The sequence below is a fragment of the Mytilus edulis genome, chromosome 3 (genome assembly GCF_963676685.1).
Source record: "Mytilus edulis chromosome 3, xbMytEdul2.2, whole genome shotgun sequence".
NCBI lineage: Eukaryota > Metazoa > Mollusca > Bivalvia > Mytilida > Mytilidae > Mytilus > Mytilus edulis.
In genome coordinates this window covers 73109110-73136247 of record NC_092346.1, presented here as the reverse complement: position 1 = coordinate 73136247, position 27138 = coordinate 73109110, and the positions used below count along the sequence as shown (strand labels likewise).

Genomic DNA, 27138 nt, shown 5'->3' with positions numbered 1-27138 from the left:
ATATTCCAACAGTCATAATTTATCGGACTGTCTGTGGTGTCCATGCAGTGAGTGTGTACTGATTGATACTTGATAACGATAATTACTGGATTTTTGCGAATGCTTTTTTCGTTTTCTTCTTATTTTGATTTATTGCATCATTGATCGAATCATGATAGATTGCTCATAAATCTGAATAATTCGGCCAATTGTGTGTGCGCCTGTCCATTGTTTGGAGCCTGTTATACGGTCGTTGTCGTGTTTCGGTTTCTCTCATATTTGTTTGATTTACTTATATTGTGCTGTTGACAAGACTATGACGAACGTAAACATATTTAACACCGCCTGATTATTTCCAAGTAAAGAACCTGTAAACCAATGATTATTGTAGGTATTTTCCTGCCATGTTTGTTTCCTTAAAAATATGTGTTGTCATTAAAAAAAACATTTGTTTTCTTGTTTGAATGATTTTTTTTGTGTTTTGATTGAATTTGATATCTATACCCTTAACATACTACTAAATATAAACTGATGATACCTTCATTATTAAATGATTCCTTAGATTCTTGTTTAAGGCTAATGGTTTGAAACATAATTGAAACATTTTATTGTTCATGTACAACTGATATTTTCAGCTCAGATAATCCAAAGGATTGGAAAGCTATTGGTGGACGTCATTTGAAAGATGTAAATGAACCCAATAATCAGTACCGAAATATTATCAAAATAGTGAAGTTTCCTAATGATGGTAACAATATTCTTGACAGGGATCTTACTATTATTAAATTTGATCAACCGATGAAAATAAACACTTATGTTTCACCAATATGTCTTCCAACAAAAGAACCAGTTGAAGGTGACAAATGTGTTGTGGCTGGATGGGGATTTGGACGATGTATGTATCGTTGTCCATTGAAACGTTAAATGTTATTTATTTGTCTTAAATATATATAATATAATTGATAACGATTTATTTTTAACATATTAAAGTACGAAAGGTTTGAAAGGATGTATATCTTTTATTTGATTCATTGATTTGAGTGATCAGTTTTGTATCAACGTTAATGAAGGTTTTCCTTTCAAGATACTAAGAGGGTTATTAAATACAAAACTTTCAAAGTCAACTCATTTGCAAAGCATGAAAAGATTATTTTTTATTGACACATCTGAGACCATTGTTGTTTTAAAATTGGTATATAGATATTATGTTAGAAGACCTAAATTATCATTTTTGATAATTAATTATGTATAGGATTTTGGCATTCTTATTGATCCAAATTGTTTCTCATTTCCTACACTCTATATATATATTTTTTTTGATGATGATAGTCTTTCCTTTTTTATGCATTGTTAATTTCGCTAGTCTTTATTTAATGCGTGTTTCCACTAAAACCTCCTGGATGGTAACGAAATTATTTTTTTATCACTTATAGCGAAGACAACATGGATAAAACTATTATAAGTTGATCAAATTTTGTTTTTCTTTTGAATTGATAAAAGGAATGAAACAGTATAACCATACTGTTAATGTTTAATCTTTCGACGTTTATTTTTTATAGTTTTTTATGGTTTGAACCTTTAAATCACTAAATAGCAACAGGGAAAACAGAATACAGCAGTTTTTACCGAATCTTTCTCATTTTATACCTTCTTAGTTTCTTCAGATCCAAGTACAGTTACATTGAAAGATAATGCAAATCCGATAGTAATTACAGATGAATGTGACGGCCGCAAGGTTTTGGAGGGAAGATTTACACCTTACATGTTGTGTGCTGGTTTCCAGACAGGAAAAACGGACTCTTGTTGGGTATTAAACCGAAAAGTATCAAAGGGGGATTTGAATCATTAATGCTTTTATACGAATAATGCAAAAACAATTGTAAAAAGCAAAATAATGTATGCTTATGGTAAATACACACATCTATCAAACACAACAGCATAATTTCCAATTATTACTGTTTCTGAGTACTAGTGCATCATATTTGTTCAATTACTTTTGTGTCTTCAGTTGTTAACCCAAGCTGAAATCAACTGAAATAGTATGGATGACATATACGCACCAATAATACACATGCGTTGTTTTGAATGAAAGTTATGAAACGCGATACAGCAGGACATATTTAACATGGAGGCAAATCAAGGGTTCACATTTAATTTTCTTAGCTAAGAAATCTAAAGACATAGTTCAAAATAGAATAAGAGTTCAGCTTGTTTCCGTGCATTTGTTGGGAAGCCTATATTAATATAAAAAATGTTGTATATTGTGTTAGAGGTGTAGCGTCAATAAATGCAGGGCTACTAATTGATACATTTTAAAGGTTCCAATAGTGAAGCTCAAATGAATATCCTTTCGTGCAATAATCAAACTTTTATATTTGAAAAACGAATTCGATAGTATTATTTTAATGCAATATGTAAATAAATATTATCTTGTTGTACCATGTACCTAAGTGCAAATTAACGTTTCATTTTATAGAAAGATAGTGGTAGTCCATTAATGAGCAAAATTGGGGATGCCTGGTATTTACAAGGATTAGCAACGTTTGGTGTTGATTGCGAAAGTAAGACCAAATCTATGTTTCAAAATATTTTCGAAAATCAAATATGTAATGGATTTACCATTAAACTCATTAGACGTGCACAGGTCAATAGAATGTTAAAAATAAGCATTAATATTTTTAAAATTTTAAGAATTTTATGCTTGAATTTGAAATTGACATAAGATATATTCGCTTACTTGTTCGTCTCATTCATAAGATTAAGAAGATGTGGCATGATTCTGGGTTATATATATAGCCATATGAGCGCCGTTTTTCATACCTCCTTCTCGACTACCGCAGTTTTTTTCCTTTGTTTAAAGGGGGCAACAAAACAAAGTGAAGGAAAATAAATATTTTATGGTGGCATAAAGAAAATTTGTAAGACAAGAAATGTCAAAAACTGTATTCATCGCATACCTTTTTTTCTATTTTTCAGAACCCAGCCTACCAGATGTATATGCCAATGTGTTCAAATTTGTGAGCTGGATAACTGATCAAATGACAAAATTATAGAACACGGAATTGACTATGCCACATCTTGAAGAAAATCTTTTAAACTGGACCTATTATCACAAGTAGAATACTATCATAAATATCATAGATCACTTCTGTATTGTTTTGTTACAAATAAGATATCAATTTCAATAGTGTCAGTGAATAACAGTAGATAAGCTGTTAAACTAATGTTCAACTATTTGAATCAAATTCTCATATTTGATTTGATAACATACTAAAGTGTAACGCATTGGCATTGGCTCGATAATATATATATTCAAGCATGTCGTGTGTAATTTAGTTTATACACAATATAATTAACCAATGGGGTGACCATAAAACACGATATAAACATCCATTTAAATAAATAGATATATAGATAGAATGATACACAGATAACGAACTCATTTAATTGTTTTTCTATGTCTTTGAGATTTCATATTATAGGTTAAAAGTATATTTAGTTCATCGTTTTTACCTGTATAGGAATGCGTTTTGGTAGATCGAATCAGTCAATCAAATAATGTACTATTGTTTTACTTTGATTGTTGACATTCTGTTACTTTTGATAACTGAACACACCTTATCCATGCGTAACCCGTGTGTAGCTTAAGGGTTAAATTGAAGGTCACACGAATAAGAATCGAACGAGGTCGCATTTTTCTCTTGCAAGTGAACAATTTATCAGCGATGTTTCTTAGCTTATTTTAACAAAATTGAACCAAACTGGCTGCTTAAAGCTAGTTACTGTTTCTCTATTCTACTTTCATTAATGATTGAACAAAACGAAATGAATTTTAACTTTTTGTTAGATTTCGAAGCTTATACCTCTTTAATGGGAGATAGTTTTCAAAAGTCAACTCTGTTCAGATAAGATTTCAATTCAAATCTAGGTGTCTATTAATTGACTAATATTACTTACGTTTGTTTTGGTATATGTTGATATGCCGAAGTCATATGCAGTAACACTTGTCAAAATCAGAAATGAAATCAATAAAATTACTATTATGAACATGAAAATGTAAAAGAATAGTTGACATGGAGCTAGTCAAAAAGTATTTACAAAAGTACCAAACTCCAAGCTTAAGGTTAATCCATAAAACCTTACCAAATCAAACGCTCATCTATATCATTCAATTGAAAAATAGAAAACAAATGGAAAATGAATGTCATATGTAGGACTTTTTGAACAAAATATAGGGTTTTAACTATGAGACCTCATACCCTTGAAACGAGATAAGCCTTTTTCCTCCAAAACTGAGCTCGTGACTAAAGAACGCATCTTAACTTCTATTGTGAATATTAGCTCCTATGCAAGTTTTTGTTTGAAATTAATTAATATTACAAGCTTAGAAAACCCGTGGTAATTCTGTCCAGCAATGAGTCGGGAAATTAAGATTATCATTTAACGGGATCACAGAAAATTACGGTCATGACATTAAACATGTGGAGGACAGCAACCGATTGTTTCTTTTTCTTATACAACAAGTTCGCCTTTAAAACCAGGCTTTACCACCTAAATGAGGGACAATACAACTTGAAGAACATACTTACATGGTTCAACAACTAAGGTTATTTTAATATATCAATACATAGTAGTTTCATCATACATAAGATTATTTCTATGCTGTGTACTTTTTCTTCACATGAAGCGCACTCTTATGAATACTCAACAGGTTTTAGCGATACAAAAAATAAACAATTATTCATAACATAAATGCTTCTAGTAGAATAACCAAAATAAATGTCTAATCAAAATGTTATTTGAAGTAAACAAGTAATTACAAAACAATATTTCGTAAGCTTCGTCTGCCGGAATAAAAACATGTGTTTAGTGAAGCAGGAAAAAAGCATTTACAATCTCTTTGATTTTGATTGCATGACCGAACAGCTTTAATCCATTCATATACATTCTCTAGTTTTGATGTATCTATCCTGCCCTTTATCACTATCATGGCATACTTTTTAGCTGCTTATATCAAAACCCTGAATTTCTTCTTACAGTTAATAGGCTTGGCAAGTTGATAAAAGACTTCTCTAAAAAAAATCATTTGTAATGTGGACACTTTCAAATAGAACGCCAAGCGATAAATTGTCAGCGCCAATGAACTGTATGACATCTTGAAACATAATTTTTTTCGCCTAACATATTGATTGGGTTCGTCTTGCTAAAGACTTTATGTGTTTATAAAGTATTTTTTAACTTGTTAAGCCAAACACTGTGTTCCGGTTTTTTTATTTTTTATTTTTTTTTTTGGTAATGGAATTTGATAGTGATGACTACATTATAGTTAATATTTTAAATGTGTATTTATAATAAGATTTTAAACTTAACAACTGTTTAAGAGAGGGTTTACATAAAAATTCTTAAATAGAAAAAAGTGTTGAGTTAATACACACATAATTCCAGGAAAACTGTTTCAAAGCATAAAATGTTTTAAATGATGTTTTCACTAGGTTGATGCTGCTGCTGGCTTACTATCAGACCCCAAAGTTATCATCAACTCAGTATTCTGTTTTTAAATTGTCCGCTTTCAAGTTTGTAAATCATTGAAACAAAACAAAGGTTTAAACTGCGTCATGTAAAAGTTGGCCTTTGATGGATTCAGATATTATTGTGAGGTCCTCTTTTGTCAAATATTTCTCCGACTGTTTCGTTTTTTTATGTACCCTAAGCTTTTAAATACTCTGCTTTGAGCGTTCCTGGTGAAATTATATCATGACCAGCGCTTCCAAAACATCGAATTGTTATAGATGTTTTATAATGTTTTACAGAACTAATGAAATAGATCTTCAAACTTTAAATAGAATGGATAGGTAACAAACGAGTATGATTGACGAAACCGCATTGCAGAATACTTTTTTCTACTCGAACTCATTTTTTAACAATATGTCTAAGGTTGTTTTATATAAACTTATTGAGTGTTGAATTATGACTTGAATTTAAACCGAAAACAGTACATTGCATGTCATCATACAAGCTCCTTAAACTATCGACCTAGGAAAAGTTGGGTTTTCTACATATTAAAATATATTGAAAATTATCAGGAACGAAAACAAACTGTCTTAGCCATAATATTAACGACATCAATAATATTGATCATTGATATATAACGCTTTGAAAGAACACAAACTACTCCAAATGTGTACATAATATAAATAAATATTTAACAAAACAAGTATTTCTTACTAAGCCAATTCAATATTGGTTTGCATGTGTCATTTTAATGCCTTTAAAAAAATGTTTTTTACAAATGTTTTAACTACATTCCTGTAACCACCTTAATCCACTGTAGAACTTTGAACACATCTGCATATACGCCGGGAAGATTTGGTTCTGAAAAAAAACTTCATTATTTATTAACTGTTTTGTATCATCGATAAAATAATATGAGTCAGTTCGATGATTCAACTATTTGCTGAAGGAATAACGCGTGGTTTATGACAGTGATCTTCACGCGTTTATATGTTATAGTTGTCTCGTTGTTCGTCAATATATGTTCACTATTTTGTAGATAGGTTATCTATGTAAATATTCAAACATAATAAATGGGAAGTGTTCAAGGTGTATCCCAAACCTCATATTTTCTGATATTAATGAGTTGATTATATTTAATTGTTGCTTATTCAACTGTATACCATAAGAGATGAACATCAGAGGTACCTTTATTACAAGAAAACGATCATATCAAGTTTTTTTCGCTATTTAAAGAAATTTTCCTTTGATCTTACAAACTAATAACTTCCTTTCTCACAGTAGTGTGATATGAAAGATTATTGCTAGAAACTACGGGCACACGTGCCATTGTCAATGAAATTAACAACGTCATAGGTAGAATAGCAATACATAGATAATCATTGTTCATCTTAACTCGATTGCTTTTCTAACTTTCGCCGTACCGCCTCAAGCGAGAAAATCAATTTAGTTGAGATGACATACGATAATCCATTAGTCACTATAAGAAGAATATAATAAAAAAAATCTGTATTTTTCTGTACAGTATTTTCTGAATTACTTTGTTCGTCGTTTTTATTTTGTCCCAGTGTTGTCTATCATTGTTCAACGATGTATCGTATTGAACCCTTGGTATCTTCTTTCTCTTATCAAAATATGTTCGTCGAGTTTATACATTTCAACATATCTATGTTTATTTATTAAATATTGTTATATATTATCAATATTATTCATAATTTCATAAAGGCACAATTAACTGTTTATAGACAAATAAATTCAAACATTTGAAACAGAATTGTACACACTTACTTGCACAGTCAATGCCCCAAGAAACAATACCCTGAAGTCTGTATTTACCCCCTTCTAGACACATTAATGGACCACCACTGTCTCCCTGAAATATAAAAATCAATTAGAGCATGTAAGCAAACACGTTTCTACATGTCAAGTGATACGTTTCGTCGTATCATTCGAAACACTTCTTCAATTTGGCATATATCACTAAAACAACTTTTAGAATCTTTGCTTTTAAATTATTTCCAACTTTTTAATTGAGGTAGCTTGCAATCTGAGGTTTAAAAAAGGCATTAGTTTTTCCAATTCAAAGTTTTGTAAACAGTTAATTTATAAGTATGATCATATTGATGATCAATGATAATTCAAGTCAACATAGAAGTACTAAGCCATGCATCTCGTTTCTGTGAGCTCTTATTCTCAGTTGGTGTTTTTTTACTAATCGTTAAATCAGCTATTTCATTTTTTTGTATATTCATTGATTTTGGATATGTTATTCTCGAGCATCACTGAGGACATATCAATTGTAGAACTACTCATTTGCAGCATGTGTAGTTCCATTGGTGCCTACTATGCTATTCTAAACAAAATATATAAAATATAATGATTTTTTTCAATTGTGATCAATTTTGATTCGGTTCTATGAGCAGTGTTTATGAATGAACAAGAATGTGTCCATAGAACACGGATGCCCTACTCGCACTATCATTTTCTATATTCAGTAGACCGTGAAATAAGTGTGAAAAATCATATCATAGGGAACATGTGTGCTAAGTTTCAAGTTGATTTGACTTGAACTTCATCAAAAACTACCTTGACCGAAAACTTTAACCTGACGAACGGACGAACAGGCGGACGAACGTAGGCACTGACCAGAAAAACATAACGCCTATAAATGGGGTATAAAAATGTTGTTAGTTACCTGACAGGCATCATTTAGGCCTTCTTTGAAACCTCCACAAAACATATAGTCTGTTATATCTCCTTTCAAGTTTGATGTGTTATTACAGGTGTGGGTGTCTTCTATTGGCATCGGGGTCTGTTTGAGAATGTCAGCATTACCAGTCCCTGTTGAAATTGAAATATGTAATATGGGTTTTTAATTTTTAGCTTTGTATTATAGAGTATTTGATGTAATAACATTATATTTTCCACTTAACTGTTGTAAGATTTATTACTCTCTTGCAGAATTAAATTTGAAGGTCTTCCTGATTACAGTAACGCAAAACATTAGAAGTATTTTGAGGATAATAAAGGACAGTAATTCTTTAAATATTAATAAACGTTTCATCCAGTGTCCTTTCATCACAATATTTATGCGCATCTCAGTACAGCAAATTGTTATAGTCTATCAAGTTTTCGAAATATTTTAAATGTTCATCTCGATTGCACTTGATAGAAATATAAATAGAAAAAATACCTAACTCAGCGGAAAATTCAAAACGGAAAATCTCTAATCAAATTCCGAAATCAAAAACTCAAACGCATCAGACAAAAAAAAATAAAATCACAAAAATACTGAACTTGAAGGAAAATTCAGAACGGAAAGCCCTACTCAAATGGAAAAATCAAAGGCTGAAACAAATCAAACGAATAGATAACAACTGTTATATTCCTGACTTGGTACAGGCATTTTCTTATGTCGAAAATGGTGGATTAAACCGGGTTTTATAGTTAGTTAAACATCTCATATGTATGACAGTCGCATAAAACTACATTATATGAACAACGATGTGTGATTAAAACAACCAGACATAATATGTAAAAATGTAAATAATTGGGGTACAGCAGTCAAAATTGTGTTATAATCTTAATCACAATAAAACAAAGAAACTTGTAACAAAGAAACACAATAATGCATTTAGACAAAGCACATTAGCAAAAATGAAAAACAAAAATACAATAATTTACCACAGCACAAGAACACACTGACAGGAATATAAGAACAGAACCACGTCAAATGTATATCACCAAAAAAACAGACTAAACAGTAAAAGTAATTTTCATGAAGACAAATAAAATATACTACTACACGTTATTAAGATGATAAAGAACGTCAGTACCCAGAATCTTTATTTCAAGACGATCGTGTATTATTTGTGAAGTTGACACGGAATATATATCATCAAGGTCTTGGTACCTTCCGATGAACATTTTTAGATAAAGGACGATTCGTTCTTTGACCTACCCCTGGCTCATCAACTTTTGACATAGACACTGGTATTGATAACAACTGTCATATTCTTGACTTGTAACAGGCGTGTACTTTTTTTCTTTTTGTTAAAAAAAAGGCCTCCAATCGTAACAACTATGTTGTCAATCAAGAGATCAAGCATTTGGACAATGTCAGTTTCAGAGATATTTATTGTTTGAATCAAAGTGATTTTTTTCATGAAGTATGATTTGTCCCTCTCCAAGACAAGATACTTGTATTTACGTTTGCTATTCTTTTTAATGAATCAAGGCGAACCTTAATCTTTTAATTTGTCTTTAAATTTTGAAGAGCTAGAGATAAATGCATACTATTGCACGATTTATGAAGAAATGTCGTTCATCTAATATTGTCGAAAATTTTAATATATAGCAACCATATCTCCTAATGAAAAAACATAAATAAAGGTACAATTTACAGAGTATGGATTATAGGATCAAACGTCTTTTAGAGGAATGTATTGGTTTTTAAACTGGACCAAGTCACTCACAAACATATCATAAAAGTCCTTTGGATTTTTATTCGTTTGTGAGTGAATTTGTTGAGTGTATACATCAATGAATTCCTTTAAAGAGACGTTTAATCCTATAATCCATTTTGGCTAAGTGACTGCAACATCTATCTCGAAATTTGCGAACCACTTCTAGTTAAAATACTGGTGAAATTACCTTGTGTTGAGCCCCATCCAACAACGGCACAATTGTCTCCCTTTCTTGGATGTCGTTCTGGTAAACACACTGGACGGACATATGTATTAAAGACAAATGGAGTATCAACTTCTAGAATTGTAATATCACGATCAAGAATGTTAGTTGTTGGGTTAAATAATGGAGATTTCTTTTTAATCAAACGTATTTGATCACTTCTTTCTGATCTGTCTTTATAATGACTTCCTGCTTTTATTTGCCAATTTCTTATGTCACTTTCACTGAAATATTAACATTGACCTTGTAATGACGTAGTTTGAAAAATATAGTAAAACAAATTAAGATATGGTATGTGTTTTCGACTACGCATTTTTGCCCTTTAGAATATGAAAGGGGAAATTACGAAATTACCCCAACCGTCCACAAAACTATTGATTTAATAGTGTAAACCCATTTAAACTTGAAATCAGTCCTTATCTTTTCTGCAACAATAAAATTAAAAATAAAAAGTATTACATTGCAAATATTTTTATGTTTTTTAGCAATGGTCAATTCGACAAATTTGCATGCATAGAAAGGTATATTTTCAGGTTTAAGCAGTATTGTTTTATGATCGTTTACATGCTCGTCCCTTTCTGCTGCTCTTGATTATAATTCCTGAGATAGCGGTAGTGAATTCTCACTACACTTTTCCTAAGTAAGGAAGTTTTTTTGTTGGTCTAAAGCAGCAATTTAAAAATTCCAATGTGTATCTTGTTCTCACACATCTTTTGCGTTCGCATGTTGTAGCTAGCAGACTTATAAAAACAGAATAGTCTATTTTGTAGAAGCCCAAAATTACAAATTGATGTAAAATGTATACGTGTCGTCTATTGGTATTTTTTATGGTTATTAAACGCATAGATAAAAGTTTGATAAAATAAATTGTAAAACGCTCAGTCATAAAAACAAAATTAAATTAATTTATCCATATCAAAGTAACAATAGCCAACGAAAAAACAACGATTTCTGCCCATACCGATAAATCTTATATATATTTCATACCTCAAAAAGCAGTGGGAAGCAGTTATAACGAATCTCGAATTAAGTATTGCCCCACCACATTCATGAGTGAAGTTGCTATTTTTGTCGTATCTTAAGAGTAATTGTACTGCCCATGGCCAACTATGAGGCTGAGCTCTGCATCCACCAACAATTCTTAGTCGTCGACAATTTGATAATTGTGCAACAACGTTTGGAACACCACACTGCACTTCCGGGCCTAGCAAATATAAGATTTAAAATGACACATATTTTGAAATTAAAAAACCATAATTACTCTACCAAATATTATTCTGTTGGCCATGACCTTTCAAATTTATAATTATATCTTCCATTTTAGCATTAGGGTCATATATTCTAACATTTAGTCGAGATCAGAAAACAGTGCATGACAAACCTCATTTTGTATCTTGTTCTCTTACATCTATTGCTTTTGCATGCTGTAGCAAATCCTGGTATCTATGATGAATTTATTTGATATTTTGTTATTGAATATAGATTAAGATATGAGCAAGTGCTTTACCGAAAAAATATACTTACAGTTCTTCTCATCACTCCCATCCTCACAGTCTTCGTTTTGGTTACACTGCAAGGTGTTTGATATGCATGTCCTACTGGTCTCACATTCAAACTCGTTAGATTTACATCCGCCTAAAAGTTAATCAAATTCAGTAAATAAAAAAAAAAAAATGTTTCAAAGATAGCCATTGATCATGTTCTCAATTTGAACAGGCATATTAACGGCTGGCGCAATCCAACTTTGAGTTGGCAATCCGGTCCTTATATTCTGACAAGTAGAACAACAAAACGTACTGAAAAGGTTTTAATATTTAACACTCAGTAGGGATTTTATTGTCTGAATTGTCATGTACCGTTGATCTCTAGTAAAACTTACAATTTATTTCGTCGCTTCCATCTTTACAATCTTTTTTACCGTTACATTTCTTTGATGAAGGTATGCATAGTGTACTGGTCGTACAACGGAACTCGTCCACCTCACAATTGCCTTCAATTTAGAAAAACGTTATTTAAAAAAATTGCTTTCAAAAAAAATATAATTTAGTTAGTACAGTTTCTTTTAATCTGAAAATATGTCGTTATATCTAAATATTTAAAGTCTGAATTATCATAATCTTACTTATCAAGAAATAAAAATTTAAAAAAAATGAGAAGAGGTATATCACAATTTGTCAGGTTTTTGAACGATTTTGTTTGTTTTTTAGTGATCAAGTTTAAAATACAATTTTGACTGCTCTATCTCTATTTTGACATTTTCACTTTTATGTCTGTTTGTTTTGTTCACACATTGTTATCAATATAATGGAATTTTATGCGACCATAGTAATACAAGTGAGAAGTTAAGCTAGCTATAAAACTTGGTTTAATACACAATTTGCTACATAAGGAAACGCCTGTACAAATTCAAGAATATGACAGTTGTTTCCATTTGTTTGATATTTTTCAGCTTTTGATTTTGCCATTTGATATGGAAATTAGCGATTTGACTTTTACTTGGAGTTTGGTTTTTTTTTTTGTTATTTTACTTTTTGGATATTGTAAAAATAAAGGGAATAGTTAGGGTAAAAAAAATAATTAGACACATGAAACTATAGTACTGCATTGGTTTTTTTTATTTTTATTTACTTTTAGAAAATGGATCCCGCATGCATAATAATTTGCTTCTTTTAGGAATATTGCACTTGTTCTTTTGATTGATAGCGTTTGATTTTGTCAGGTTTTTTCTTTTTTAATTCCTCTTTCTGAATTTTTCTTAGAATTCTAATTTCATATTATGCTTTTTCATATATTATATTTTAGATGAATTTTACACGTGTACTTGTTTTGACTTACAATTTTGTTCATCACTTCCATCCTGGCAGTCTAGTTTACGATTACACTCCAACGTTGCTGGTATGCATTTTCTACTGGTCTTGCATTGAAGCTCATTGGAATCACAACCACCTAAAATCACATAAGTGTTTTTGAAATGCTTTTGAACAGTCGAATACAAGTTCGATTGAAAGATGACTGGATGAATCCTTAACTTCATTATAGCAAATGCCAAATTATAAATAAAAATAAAATTTTATACATTCTATGCTTCCAATACGCTTTTTTTCTTGATTTTCGACCTTCTGATGAACACTCTGTGCCAAATGTCTAAATCTAAATACTGAAACACAAGACTAGCAAACACGAAAACAATAGCTAAATTCATTATAGGCCAAGTTTTCAAGAAGAAGTTGGGGGGTTTCTTTGACAAAAAAATATAGCAACTTTCCCCCCTTTTTTAAAGTTAAATGGTTCCTCCCTTATAACTTGATTTTCAAATAGTCTTGAAAACTGTTATTGACTTACAATTGTTTTCATCACTTCCATCATCACAGTTTTGTTGCTGATTACACTTTAACGTGTCTGATATGCATCTTTTACTTGTTGCACATTGAAACTCATTGGATCTGCAACCACCTAAAACCATCAAAGTATTTCTAATTTGCTTCTGTTATTATGTATATATGCATCGATAAACGTTTTATTATACACAAATACCACGAGATAGTACTTTATGAACAACAAGATATTATAACGAACATCGGTGAATTTACTTTCTTGACATTTTGAGGTAAATTATAACAGAAGGCATCAAATAGCCGTTTTTATAAAAAAAAATCATAATGTTCCTTCATTTAGATCTGGCTTTCCATTGTTTAGAAATATCTTAATACCGAACTACGTTTATCGAAACAACAAGTGTAATATTGATAATTATAGACTCGAAAAAGAATTCATCCAGTCTAGAAAGTGACATTGGATGATCATCGCACTAAATTGTACTGTCGACAGTGTATGACTATTATAGTATTTATTTGTGCGTTTCTCTGTGCTGAGCGATCTAGCGTTTGTTTGTGCAGTATTCCTGTCACGCGGTTATGTCATTTTAGCGATATGTTTAAAAATTGCCATTTAAACGGGAGGTTTGGAAACCAGTTTCAACCCACAATGTTTTCCTAAATTGTTCTGTATCATTCCAGGAAAAATGCAGTTGTTGTCCAATAGTTCGTTTCTATGTTTGTTGGCATTTTTCTTTGTTACTCTTCAGTTTTCTTTTGTTTTGTTGACTTTCTTTTATAGTTGATGTGTTTCCCTCGGTTTTAGTTTGTAACCTGACTTTTTTTCTCTCGATCGATTGTTGACTTTTTATACTTTTATACGGTATACAACTGTTGCCTTTATTTATGACATTTTCAGATTCTTTCGGTAATTGGGTAGATGGAACTTACAATTTATCTCATCACTACCATCTTTACAATCATTTTTACCATTACACTTCTGGGATTCAGGTATGCATATCGTGCTGGTTTTACAACGGAACTCGCCTGTTTGGCATTCACCTTTAAATTAAATGTTTCCTATTTTGATCATCAAACAAATAATTCTTAGAATAAAACTTAACGAAACTCTATAAAGTCTTTTAGAGAAGATTCAAGTCAAACTTTGTGGGAATTTCCTGAAGGTTAGTATGATCCATACTCCCATTCAATATTCAATATTTAATATCCAAATTACAAACTGTAAAAGACCCTAATGGGTAGTCAATGTCGTTAAAAACACCATCCTTATCCTCAATATTAGCGCCACGTGATAATATAGTGATTTGGAAAATCATCAACCACTCAACTTTTTCGATATTAATTACTGATTATAGATCGAGTAACTGTTCTGTAACACTATGTTCTTTCGGAGACAGCTGTATAATGTAAAAATATAAAGTAAATTTTGTGATTATTAAAGTTTGCTTTCCTAAAAAGGTCCTAGGTAAACAACTAGTTAAATTGTTATGTGCAATCGACGGTTTCACTTGAAAATCAGATTTCCGTACGATTTGCTACATTGTCGTTGATCTTCAGATTAAGATGGTGTTCACGAACAATTTATTTGGAATATTTTGTCGAAGGAATGTGTAGGATGTTTCTTTTTGTGGTAATATTTCGATTACTCACTGACCCAATGACATGTTCTTTTTTTTTCTTTTATTCATATTTTTTTGAATGTCTACAGGAATTCATGTAAGCCATATTGGTTAATATACGACATAAAACCTCTACCAATTTTTCTAACTTACAGTTTTTCTCATCACTTTCATCAGGACAATCTGGTATTTGATTGCAGCGTAAAAACTTAGAAATACACTTCTTACTGGCAGCGCATTGGAACTGGTTGGAATTGCATCCACCTTGATTTAACAGACAAAATTATGTGTGTAGGGAAAAGTTTAGTTTTTTTTCAGTAAAAGTAAAAAATTGCTTTATTTCACACTCAGTTTATTTCGATATGTGATTCTTTTAGTAGCTCACAAGTTGAGAAGTTGTGCTGAAATTCTTTCTTTTTTTGTTATATAGATTCATTTATAAAAGAAATAGTAAACTGTTGCTTTTTAAACACTGCCCCTTCTATATAAAGGGAATGATTAGAAAAAATTAGTTTGAAGCAAGACTTGTGCTCTACGTGATTATCAACGACGTTGATAACTAAAATTTATACCGATATTACAATGTTGTACTGCATGATGGTTTTCAAGAATGTCAAGTACTATGCAATGTAGAACGGCATGATTGTATATCAGAATGTTAAGTTCTTTAAGTTTGCTTAAAATAATTGCGAGCAATCTTTAAAACCGAGCAATCTTTAAAACCGTTAATAATTGTTATGTATATAGGGAGATAATATATTAGTTTCCAAAAATAATAACTTCAAAAATAACCAAAATATATACTAGTATAAAGAGAACGGGAATACTAGTATGATATATGTTTTCCATTCGTTTGATTTGTTTGAGCTTTTAAATTTGCCATTTGATACGGGACTTCCCGATTTGAATTTAACTTCGAGTTATGTATTTTTGCTGATTTACTTTTTCCTATATATACAATATGTAAAGGTCTTAATCGTCTCAGCAGGATAAATATAATAAATATCATTTAAGAAAAAAAAAGCAAAGTAACATAAACCATTAACTCACAAAACATTACGATTTTCTTAAAATTAATGTCTCAAATTGTAGTCAAGTTATTTCCTGTAATCCTGCATGGAGTTTTGCAAGTTTGACAGGTACAATAAATGCTGTTGAACTCGTTCGTTTTGCTTACCTACTTTTGCACAAATAAAGAGTTAGCTAATCAGATAAATAGCAACTTACATTTTCGTTCGTCACTACCATTTCGACAGTCTCTTTTGCCATCACACTTCTTAGAATTTGGTAAACACTTTTTACTCCTCTTCGTACATTTGAAATTTTCGCGAGGACAACCTAACAAGTTGAAGAAAATACATTGTAATAGTCAAATACAATATAAAGCTGGTCTTAGCAAACGACCAAAATATATTCGATAATTGTTGTCAGTGTTATATCTTTACAACATTCGTAAAAAATTCAAAGGTGGTACATGTGGTATTTACAATATAGTATGATTTTAAAAGATTTGAAATGATTGCCAATGAGGCAACTAAAAGAGTTCAAATTGCATAGACTTAAGCATTTATAGGTCACTACATGACAACCAACAATTGGAAAAACTCAAACCGTATAGTCATTTCAAAAGACCATAACATGGTAAAATGTGAAACAAGCAAACAAAATCAAACGTCCTGATCTATGACCAACATTAAACGGAAAACAGATGCAATACAGGCGCAAATTCAGAAGGCGCAAATTCAGAAGGAGTACACGCGGCGCGCGACTCCCCTAAATAAATGGTGGGGGGCTAATATACCTGTAGATGAAATACAGATATACAGCCAATGCACATTTGCCCTCTGGAACCGTCGACTAAACGAATATAAATAACCTAGCAATCTACAATAAAATAACATCCATTGTATAGGTTTAATACTCACCACTGACGCAGTTGTACCGAATATTCAAATAAACAGGGATGCGTTGGCATGGATGAGCATAGTCTTTGATCGATGCTCTCAATGAACAAGCATTTGTTCTATCACATTGCATCTTAACTTTTTTAAGCACATTGTTATGTTTACCACAGTTTTGTTTCCATACGCCAAATTGTGGGCATATGGTTAAAGATCTCCTACCGAAAGTTGCTGAAGTTATTTTTATAACAGTAAAGTCTTTGCACTGTATTGTTCTTTCTTCACCTTGACATATTATTATAGGACTAAATCCTCCTGAAACAAAATATCATTTTACGACACCAAATCAATGTAAACAGCGGTGGTCGAATCGATATGTCAGAATCGCGACGCTACGAGACAAAGTTTTAAACCAAGAAAATTAGATTAACATGATGGGAAGGAGTAATATCTCTCAGAAATACAGGACATAAGCATGTCCACTATAAACATATAGTTCTTTAAACTGTTATCTCATGTCAAAAGAAAAATAATCAAATGCTTAAAAAACAATTTTCTTTGGAAACAAATCTAAATTAAGTTAGAATGCATAGACTATTAATGCTTGCTTATAATGTCTTTAATTTAGTTGGATAGTAAGACATGCATTTTGGCATTTCATGAAGAAAAGGTTATAATGTATTTGTGTGACCTCCTCTGCGTAAGGGTTAGTTATTTTATTTTACGTACCTTCGATGTGGTCCACAGAGCTACCACCCAATATCATTAATATTACAATCTTAATAGCTTGTTTCATGTCTTACAGCATAGGATTGTATTATGTTTTTCAGACGTCATTTACATAAAAATAACCAACTGTAATCTCTGTCGGAGACTTATAATGATTTTATAAAGGTTTGGTGGTGTATGAAATAATTAAATTAAACGGCTGTTTACATACTTGTATAAAATGTTTCAGGAAGTATCAATATACTCAACATTCAAAAATAAGCATTACTCTCAATTAAAGATTTAATTTTGAATGCATGATTTTATTACCAGTTTGCATAATTAAGATGCATCCTTTAAATAAATAGGGGAAAAAAATACTTCAGTTGATCCTGTAAAAAATTTCAATTCACCATATTCAAAGTTGTATGCTTTCCTTGGTTTTAAAATATCGCCGGCCCATTAGTAAACCTTTTGCAATATTAAAAATAATGGGGTTTATTCTTGTATATCATTTAAAGTGCAAGATATGAAGCATAAAAGAAGGCGAAATGCAATTTATTTTAGATATTAGTGATTATTGTTGTATGCACTGTAACTTAAGGATGTGAACAACTTACAGCAACATACTATTATTAGGTGTTTCAACTTTTTCCGTGGAATGACCTATTAGTTTCATTTTGTTTTATTTTCAATTATCTTCCGCCTTTTTTTTTCGTGCGTTCTATTCTTTTTTCAAAAAAAAGTTTATTTATTTTTTAAATCATCCAACGGTTAGCTATCATTTGACGCTGCACCTGACACTTTTAACCGAATTTTAATATTTTTGTATCAAAATAGATCTTTTCGCGTGGAAAGACCTTCAATCTTTTAATCTTAAAGCATACAAAAAGAAACTTTACATTTAAAGCCACAATTACAAACCTTCTAAAGCAACAGCAATTTTAATAACAGAATTGCTAAACAAAAGCGAAAACATGCTATAGCATAGTAAATAACCGATCATTCTCTCATTATTTCTACACAGTCACTTTGACTGTCGTAATTAATTGGTGCATGCTCTTGACCGCTATGTCAAGCATCTACTATTCATAACTTCTTGAACATTTATGTTCTAGTGTTTACACTGGTAACAGCAAGCAGTAAGGATAGCGTGTGTGATAAGTATGAAGAAACGGTTATTTCAGGTATCCGTTACAGACACCTAGAGGTAAGCATAACGGATTCGACAATAGGCATATGTCTAGACTTTATATCAATAAGTGTCACCTGGCACACCTTTTTAAAACCAGATACCACTAGTTTTAATCTAAAGCATGTCGTCTGACATACAGTTTACTAAAGAAGATACATTTGATTTTAACTCCAAACATCTAGCCTGATATACATAATACAAAACATGCTACCACTAGTTATTACCCAGGCACTCTGGTTTAAAAATTGTAAAATGTGCAATTTCAATTACATAAGTAGTTTGAAAAAAATGAAATAAAAGCATTGCAACCACGTTTTACGCCCATATTACTGTTTTATCTGCTTGCTTTTTGAGATAATACCATACATATTTGGCTTGTTTTTTCCCAAACCATTGACCGTCAGTGTACCCGACGAAGCAACAATCCTTAGAAATGATTATGTAAGGTAGGTAAGATCTTTTTAACTTTGTTCTCCTTCTCTGGAATTTGTTTCAATATCTAAAAAGAGAGTAATTACAAACTGATATGTTAAAATAAATCTTCTAAAAACGTTATTCACCTTTTTTCTTTTGACATTTCCATGTAACACGTAAGCACACAGATGATCCAGGACATGGCTTTATAAATACGGGACTAGATGTGTCTAATAAACACGATGCATTCTCGTCACAAAGTTCTTTAACTTCACTCAGCACATTATTTTTAGTTCCACACGATATCTTCTTTTTGCGCTTTTTCCTTTTTCCAAACCGACCAAAGGTTGCTTCTGTAACTCTTATGATTCTTTCCTTTTGGCAAACAATTCGATTGGTGTTGCAAATTGTGCGAGTTTTTGCTGAAAGAGGAGAATGTCAAATCTCTACAAAACATATATGTACACCTTTAATATAAACATATACACGCACCTTTGATAAAAAATAAGTATACTATGATAAAAAAAAAAAAAAAACGTACGTGTAAACATTTGCGGTTCCTGGTGTTGGAAAACCCCGATTTTCCATTATAATTATATACAAAGCGCATATAGATCCCATGTGAAACCCGGAAAACAGTCAAATCTCTTTTAAAAATTTCACGATTGACACAAGATGTAATTAATTCTAGAACAATTTGGTTTTAAATATATTCTAATTTTAATTTTAGTTTCTTGTGTACAATTTGGAAATTAGTATGGCGTTCATTATCACTGGACTAGTATATATTTGTTTAGGGGCCAGCTGAAGGACGCCTCCGGGTGCGGGAATTTCTCGCTACATTGAAGACCTGTTGGTGACCCTCTGCTGTTGTTTTTTATTTGGTCGGGTTGTTGTCTCTTTGACACATTCCCCATTTCCATTCTCAATTTTATACCTCATTTACATTTTTAGCATTTTATTTTTTCTCTCCCAATTTCAAATATATTTAACCATTTTTCTCCTATCGGAATAAAGCAATTAATTTGATTAAGTTACTGTGATTCCTACCTGTCAAATATTCTAATTGGCTTAAAATGAGAAATGAAAAAAATCCCAAATGTAGAATTCGCATCGTTATTTTATGAACACAGTTGTATAAACATTAATAATCATAAATAGTAACAATAATAATCATGAATATTTGATAACCAATAACGCATTCGTGTAAATATGATTACTTCTGCATGATGAACATATCATGCATGCTTCTTAAAATTATATTTGATATCCATCAAACTGTTATAAAAATAAGAAGTTGTAGTATGATTCCAACTATTCACTGAAGGTTATGTTAATTACAAGTGTTTCTAGTAAAGCAGTAAATTAAACAAAATTAATATACAGCAAATTCTTTACTGTTAAATATAAAAATAAGAAGATGTGGTATGATTACAGATAACTATCAAAAACAGACCAAACGACACAGAAATTAACAACTATAGATCACCGTACAGCCTTCAACAACCAGCAAAACCCATATCGCAAAGTCAGCTATAAAAGGCCACAAACTGACAAATGTAAAACAATTGAAACAAGAAAACTAGCAGCATAATTCATATAAAACATAATGAAAGAAAAACAAATATGTTAAAAAGCAACAAACGACAACCACTTAAAGTAAGGCTCCTGACTTAGGATAGGCACATACACAATGTGGCGGGGTTAAACTAGTTAGATGGCGCCAAACACTCACTCTCACCTGGGACACACTGTACAAACCAATAAACTAAAGACAAATAAGATGAAGAACATCAATTTTGGACAGGCACATATAGACTGTGGCGGGTTTTAACTCTTTTGGTGGCACAAACCCCTCCCATTAGTCTCGTACTGTGTTGTATCAGTGCAACATAAAAACAAACTATAAACATCAGTTCAAAAAGGCTGAACTCATCAAATGGATTCAAATAGAAATACATCTAACAACATAGACTGGACGTGCACGGGTACTTATACATCCACTAAAGAGAAAGACAGTAATTACAGAACACAGAGTACTTGAAGTTACTGATGCTGCTAGTTCAAAGCCAATAACAACTAATGAAAAAAATGTTGTCTAAGACTAAAATAGCAATCAGTACACATCCAACACCCAATGGATTTAGTGTAAATCCGTCATCAAAAGTCAGAAAAAAACACAACCTTATGCAATGTCAAGATACAGGTATCGGCTGATTGTAGACCCATGAAAGTGCATATGTATATGAAAATAAAAAAAATATTTTTATTTACTGATAGCAAAATCAATATTAATACCAAGAAAACAATATTCAAAGATCTAACTACAGTGTTGAACTGGTTACCATTTAGAAAAAGTTTATTCAAAGGATCGATTTTTTTATCCAGATTGTTTCCAAATTTCCGGGCTCGGTAATCCCAGACTTAATAATTTTCCAATATTTCATAGAATAATCCGTTCATTGAAATCCAAAACGTTACAACATACACGGGCATAGCGAACGAGTTATATAACTGTAAGATGGTGCCAAAGGAACAGCACCATCCAATAAAAGGAAAATTAACAATAGGGAATGAAAAATCTTCCCTTTTGTCGTAAATTGTAGTGTAGAGTTTCCTGTGTAAAACAGTTAAACTAACATATCTAAATCTAGGAAATGACAGGTATTATCGTTTATATTTGATTTATTTAACGTAAGTTCCTAATGGTACATTTCGGCAATATATGCTCTCTTAGCCTTTTTTTGGAAGAAATTAATAATGTGCTACGGGGTGTTTTATTTTTTCTTTATTTTCTCTATATTCTATGATTTTTATTTGAAATGGTTTTAAACAGGACATATGGTGGTGTGTTTTAGCTTTTGTATTCGTTCAAAAGCTCTACAGAGTTTGTGATGTAATTGATTGATTCGTGTTAAATAAAGTATTCAATGTTAAAAAAAGAAAAATGTCATCCAATGATTGAAGTTTTTAGGAAAGTCTTTCTGCTTTGGCTTAATTGAAATGCACTTTTAACTCTTAGCGTACATGGTGGAATACCTTTTTCCAACCTTATCAAAACTAATCTTAATATGTAATATATAAATAAAAAATGACTTAATTTTACATGCCAGGGGTAATCTCATCAAATATTTTTACAATTGTATGTAAAATATATATTATATATACAATCATATTTGTAACATGTTTTACCAGATTACCATAGCTTTAACGTGCATATTACACTTCCTCTTAATAAATTAAATACTGCAAAAAATGGTCCATTATATGACGGGTTGATATTTGTTTTTAATTCCTCTCTCTTATATTGTAAAATCGATTGCAATTCACCACCATGGATTACAGATTTGAGATAGTTTGTATTTTTCTTCTACAAACAGTGATAATGGCAAGCCAAGGTCAGTGGAATTATCATTTATCTATGAGTAATAATATAGCTACAAATGTAGAACCTTTAAAAATATACCAATTTCTGAGAAAAGTCCAAAAAAATGGACCCGCAACTGTTTTGGTTCTTATAATCAATCATGCTTAATCCATTTGACGAAGAAGCAGACATTTAGAACAATTGCACAGAAAGAACGGCAAACACATTTATGTATTTTCACGAGGGTTATCATTAAGTCCAGTGACTGTCTTTTGAAATCAGTTTTTGTTATTAGTTTTTTGTAATAAAACTATTTAGATTCTAATCATGTATTTCAATAGAAATTTCGCAACTCTTAAATGATTTCGGTTAAAAAATGTGTCTGGTTGCATTTTATTTGCGTACAGTTTAATAGGTAATTCAACGAAAACCATACTTTATGTGGTAATTTTGGAAACCCAAATATTTCTGCAGTTTTTTTTTGTGTTTTTGTGGGGTTTTTTTTGGGGGGGGGGGGGCGGGGGGTAGCTTTCAAAAATATCACTGTAATCTCTAAAAGTTTTAAGTGATAAAGAATATGATAGTTTGAAAAAAGAAGGGCAGTTATCAGCAGGAGCCCGGATGAGCTAGAACACTCAGTTCTGTTTTATACAGTTATGCTAGAATTATTCATCTACACAAAAAAGTACATAAAATAATAATGAGTACACCACGACAAACAGGGTATATCCAAGGTTACTCCTAGAGCGAACATCAAAGGTTATAATCCCGACTATAATGTAGCCAAATATTATTTTTATGTTCGGAAAGTTTTCAATAAGAAACTGATGGAAGTTCTATTTTTTTCAACACGCATTCTTTCCCGGAAATATTTTATTAATTAATGTCAAGATATGGAGCATTTTTTAAAGATTTTGTAGTATATTAGTTTTAAATTAGCATGGTACATTCTGTTTGTTAACGATTATGCAAAATTTCACACTGTTTGAATTTTTATATCAACAAGCATTTTATACAAAATAAATCAGAACAACTAATTATTCATTTATAATTCAGATGTGACGAAAGTCATTTGTGAAAATGAGAAATCCACCATAGATTGTAACGGCAGAGAGATCGTTATAGTCGATGCCTTCTACGGTCGTAGAGATGGTACTACATGTCTGAAGGCAGGACAGAAAAGCGACAGTTGTGAAACAGGAGCTAAATCCACAGTCACACAAAAATGTTTCCGAAGGCAAAGTTGTTATCTTGAAGCTAAAAGTTCAACTTATGGGACGGATTGCACTAATACGGCAAATTACCTAAGTGTTACGTACAGATGCAAAGGTTTGTCGAATTCAAATAAATGCAAATAAGATAGCTATGCTTATTCATGGATGTCAAAATACTATATATTTTCGATGTAACCTATTATTCGATGTATACCTTCGTAACTGTTTAGTTTCAGAAGCGGTAAGCAGCTATCTTCATAAATTAAAGATCTACTTTTAATATGCATGTCGTTTGTACCTTTGCAAGTCAAACAACAATTAGCCTCTTATTCGTACAATTATAAGAAAATAGGAAAGTCATAAAAAATGTGATCAATTGTATAAAAAAAAACTGTTATAAGAAGAAAAGCAAAAAATAAAATCTCCATGTAGGATAATGTGTAGTATTGTTACCTGTTACCTAGTGAATTATCAGGTTGAAAATCAGATTCCACTCAGCACATTTATTTATCATTGCATATAAATATAAAAAAAGAAGATGTGGTACGATTGCCAATGAGACAACTCTCCACAAGAGACCAAAATGACACAGCAATTAGCATATTCATTATACATTTATCAGAAGCAAAATAACAAAAATACGGACCTCCGAGGAAAATTCAAAACGGAAAGTCCATTAAGCAAATATCAAAAGCACAAACACATCAAACGAATGGATAACAACTGTCAAATTCCCGACTAGGTACAGGCATTTTCTTATGTAGAAAATGGTGGATTAAACCTGGTTTTATAGCTCGCTAAGCCTCTCACTTGTATGGCAGTTGCAGGAAATTCCATTAAATTGACAACGATGTGTGAATAAAACAAACAGACATAATTGGTAAAAATGACAAAAATTGGTACATATATACAGCAGTCAACATTGTGTTATAATCTTCATAACTATAAAAACAAACAAATATGTCAACAGTTTAACAACTTTTAAACATATATCAATGTGCTATGAAATGTGCTATGCAATGATTTTTAAACTTTTAACTCTGCCAGGTCAAACATGCCGGATAGTCATTAAAACCAAACATTTCAACGCACAAATGTTTTATGTAAAAAGCGCAACTGTCTTTTTTTTAACAAGCGCAAATGTCCTATGATTTGAAGCGCAATTGAAAAAAAGCGCAGATGTCCTATAAAAAAAGCGCACCGGAAAAGGGCATATAGACAAAGCAAATTAGCAATAAAAAAGACAAGAATACAAAAATTTACCAATAAATCGTAAACCATTGGAAACTTTTACAAATTATATCTCCTAAAAGTGGTACAAATAAACACTGAATAATTTTCCTGAAATATATTAGTTATGCAAATTTTATTGTTATGTACAATTATAACATTAAAAGATATTTTCAGATTACCCTACAAGTTTAGTTATCTGTCAGAATTATCAAGCAAAACTTATTTGTCCTCAAAACCAGCAGATACAGATTACGAAAGGATTTTTTGGACGAAGTAATAAAGTCACATGTTTCATCGGTAATGTCGGAAATACAAAATGCAGTGCCTCTGGCGTTCAGCAGAAGTTAAGAACACTGTGTAATGGTAAAAGAGAATGCTCGTTGTCGGCAGGCGGTAATATGTTTGGAAATCCTTGCCCGGGAATTACAAAGTATTTAGAGCTGCAATATAAATGTGTTTCGATAAAACCAGCATCATCACCAGCAATAGCAAATAAAGGTATGGTTATGTGTCGATTATTTACATCTATGACCACATATATAATATAAAAAAGAAGATGTGGTATGATTATCAATGTGACAACTCCCCACAAGAGACCAAATGACACAGAAATTAACAACTATAGGTCACCGTACGGACTTAAACAATGAGCAAAGCCCATACCGCATAGTCGGTTTTAAAAGACCCCGAAATTACAATGTAAAACAATTCAAACGAGAAAACTAACTGCCTTATTTAGTTTGTTAAGAGATCATGATATTAACTTCAACAGCAATCTAACAAAATTATTACAAGAAGTATAATACCAATATTTTCCGTTTAAAAAGCCGAAAAGTATTTCAGCTTAAAAGTATCAATGCACGGGTTCTATGATACGAGAGTTCAGGTTTTAGAAGATGTTGTTTTTCTTCAACATTGATACATTACTTTTGTATTCTTGTATACTTTAATCATCAACCCAGGCTGTTAACTGGAAACGAGTTCTTTTGTGACACTAATAAAACTAGTCATAATAGAAAGTAAGAAAGTATCGCAAATTTAAAAATAATTTCGAATTAGAAAAATATCTCCTACTGGACCACAACAAGTGTTTTTTTGTTTTTTTTTTTTGCTAAAATTATAAAATAATGATTAGTAATAGCAACTTACTATTATAAGCTGGTAGGTATACTTGAACGCCTTTAAAACAGAAAATTTGTCCACTTTGCAAAGCTTGAATTGAAATTGAAAATGAATTCCATTCCCCCATTGATATTTCAAGTTACCAAAGCTAATTTTATGCAAAGAGTATTTATCATCGTGAAATTGATCCGAAATGACATCAAAACTATATGCAAATAGCTACTTGGAACATCCGGTAATCGCCGCAATGGATGCTCTTTGGTAACTTGGATTTTCCTACCTTTCAAATTAGCTAAATGGTTTCGTATTTGTGTCTATTGACAATTATTTTGAGTGAATATTTTTGGTTATAAAAATTTTATCTAATTTCTATGTTGCAGACCAGCCTCGTTGGAAATTGCTAACATTATGTAAGACTCCAGACTTTAAACTGCGATGTTATAAGAAGTATGGTAGAGTAATCGAGGTGGTGAGGGTTATGCACGGGAAAACTAATCTAGGAACATGCGCAAAAGGAAACAAAGCAACATGTGAATCTGTATTATCCAAACTTAGAAGACAATGTGACGATACACATATATGTCCTATTAAGCCTGCAAGTTTTGGTTTGGTTGACCTCTGTCACGATAAATCAAAATATTTGAAGATAACATATAAGTGTAAGATAGGTAATGTTATTATAAAAACATACTTATTTAATCTTAATGTCACTTTTCTTGGTGTCTTATTGTTAAAACTTGTAGCTTAAAGATTGTTCAGAGATGAAATTTCCCGTTTTCTGTAACTAGTTTGATGACTGATATCAATAGTCCGTTCTAATATGTTGGACATATACATATTTAACTCTGAAG

At 31.4% G+C, this 27138-nt stretch overlaps 3 protein-coding genes across 5 annotated transcripts in view; 2 read left to right on the top strand and 1 right to left on the bottom strand.

Annotated features, from left to right (window-relative positions):
• Positions 1 to 740: 740 nt before the first annotated feature.
• LOC139517390 (transmembrane protease serine 5-like) lies at positions 741 to 3092 on the top strand. The gene is made up of 4 exons (XM_071308374.1): positions 741 to 874; positions 1635 to 1786; positions 2456 to 2540; positions 2956 to 3092. Exons 1-4 carry the CDS (start codon positions 778 to 780, stop codon positions 3030 to 3032), a joined length of 411 nt encoding a protein of 136 aa, XP_071164475.1. The 5' UTR covers positions 741 to 777; the 3' UTR covers positions 3033 to 3092.
• A 3065-nt stretch (positions 3093 to 6157) lies between these two features.
• Positions 6158 to 20580, bottom strand: LOC139517365 (suppressor of tumorigenicity 14 protein-like). Of its 3 annotated transcripts, XM_071308329.1 has the most exons (15): positions 20402 to 20580; positions 19498 to 19773; positions 17059 to 17349; positions 16361 to 16471; positions 15287 to 15397; positions 14445 to 14555; positions 13522 to 13632; positions 13015 to 13125; positions 12059 to 12169; positions 11704 to 11814; positions 11167 to 11383; positions 10144 to 10403; positions 8186 to 8331; positions 7279 to 7363; positions 6158 to 6351 (listed from the first exon to the last, which is right to left on the bottom strand). In XM_071308329.1, the coding sequence occupies exons 1-15, from the start codon at positions 20463 to 20465 to the stop codon at positions 6278 to 6280; spliced, it is 2190 nt and encodes a 729-aa protein (XP_071164430.1). In that variant the 5' UTR covers positions 20466 to 20580; the 3' UTR covers positions 6158 to 6277. The 3 variants fall into 3 exon arrangements, with proteins under 3 accessions (XP_071164430.1, XP_071164433.1, XP_071164431.1); XM_071308332.1 differs by lacking the exon at positions 17059 to 17349 and having other exon boundaries at positions 20402 to 20565; XM_071308330.1 differs by lacking the exons at positions 19498 to 19773; positions 20402 to 20580 and adding an exon at positions 17764 to 17942.
• A 1964-nt stretch (positions 20581 to 22544) lies between these two features.
• LOC139517375 (uncharacterized) overlaps positions 22545 to 27138 on the top strand; it is a gene marked incomplete in the record, with an annotated part of 6100 nt that continues 1506 nt past the window's right edge. Inside the window, 4 exon segments of the mRNA XM_071308357.1 lie at positions 22545 to 22749; positions 23775 to 24047; positions 25340 to 25663; positions 26668 to 26955. Coding sequence (XP_071164458.1) covers positions 22686 to 22749; positions 23775 to 24047; positions 25340 to 25663; positions 26668 to 26955 — 949 coding nt within the window.

Bases quoted from the DNA above. Each gene is read 5' to 3' on its own strand.
- LOC139517390 (XM_071308374.1), top strand. From the start codon at position 778: ATGAAAATAAACACTTATGTTTCACCAATATGTCTTCCAACAAAAGAA. The intron at 875-1,634 runs GTATGTATCGTT...ATACCTTCTTAG, and splicing joins TGGATGGGGATTTGGACGAT to TTTCTTCAGATCCAAGTACA. The intron at 1,787-2,455 runs GTATTAAACCGA...TTCATTTTATAG, and splicing joins GAAAAACGGACTCTTGTTGG to AAAGATAGTGGTAGTCCATT.
- LOC139517365 (XM_071308329.1), bottom strand. From the start codon at position 20,465: ATGCGAATTCTACATTTGGGATTTTTTTCATTTCTCATTTTAAGCCAA. The intron at 15,398-16,360 runs GTAAGTTGCTAT...TGTTAAATCAAG, and splicing joins TGGTAGTGACGAACGAAAAT to GTGGATGCAATTCCAACCAG. The intron at 7,364-8,185 runs GTAACTAACAAC...TTTATATTTCAG, and splicing joins GCCTAAATGATGCCTGTCAG to GGAGACAGTGGTGGTCCATT.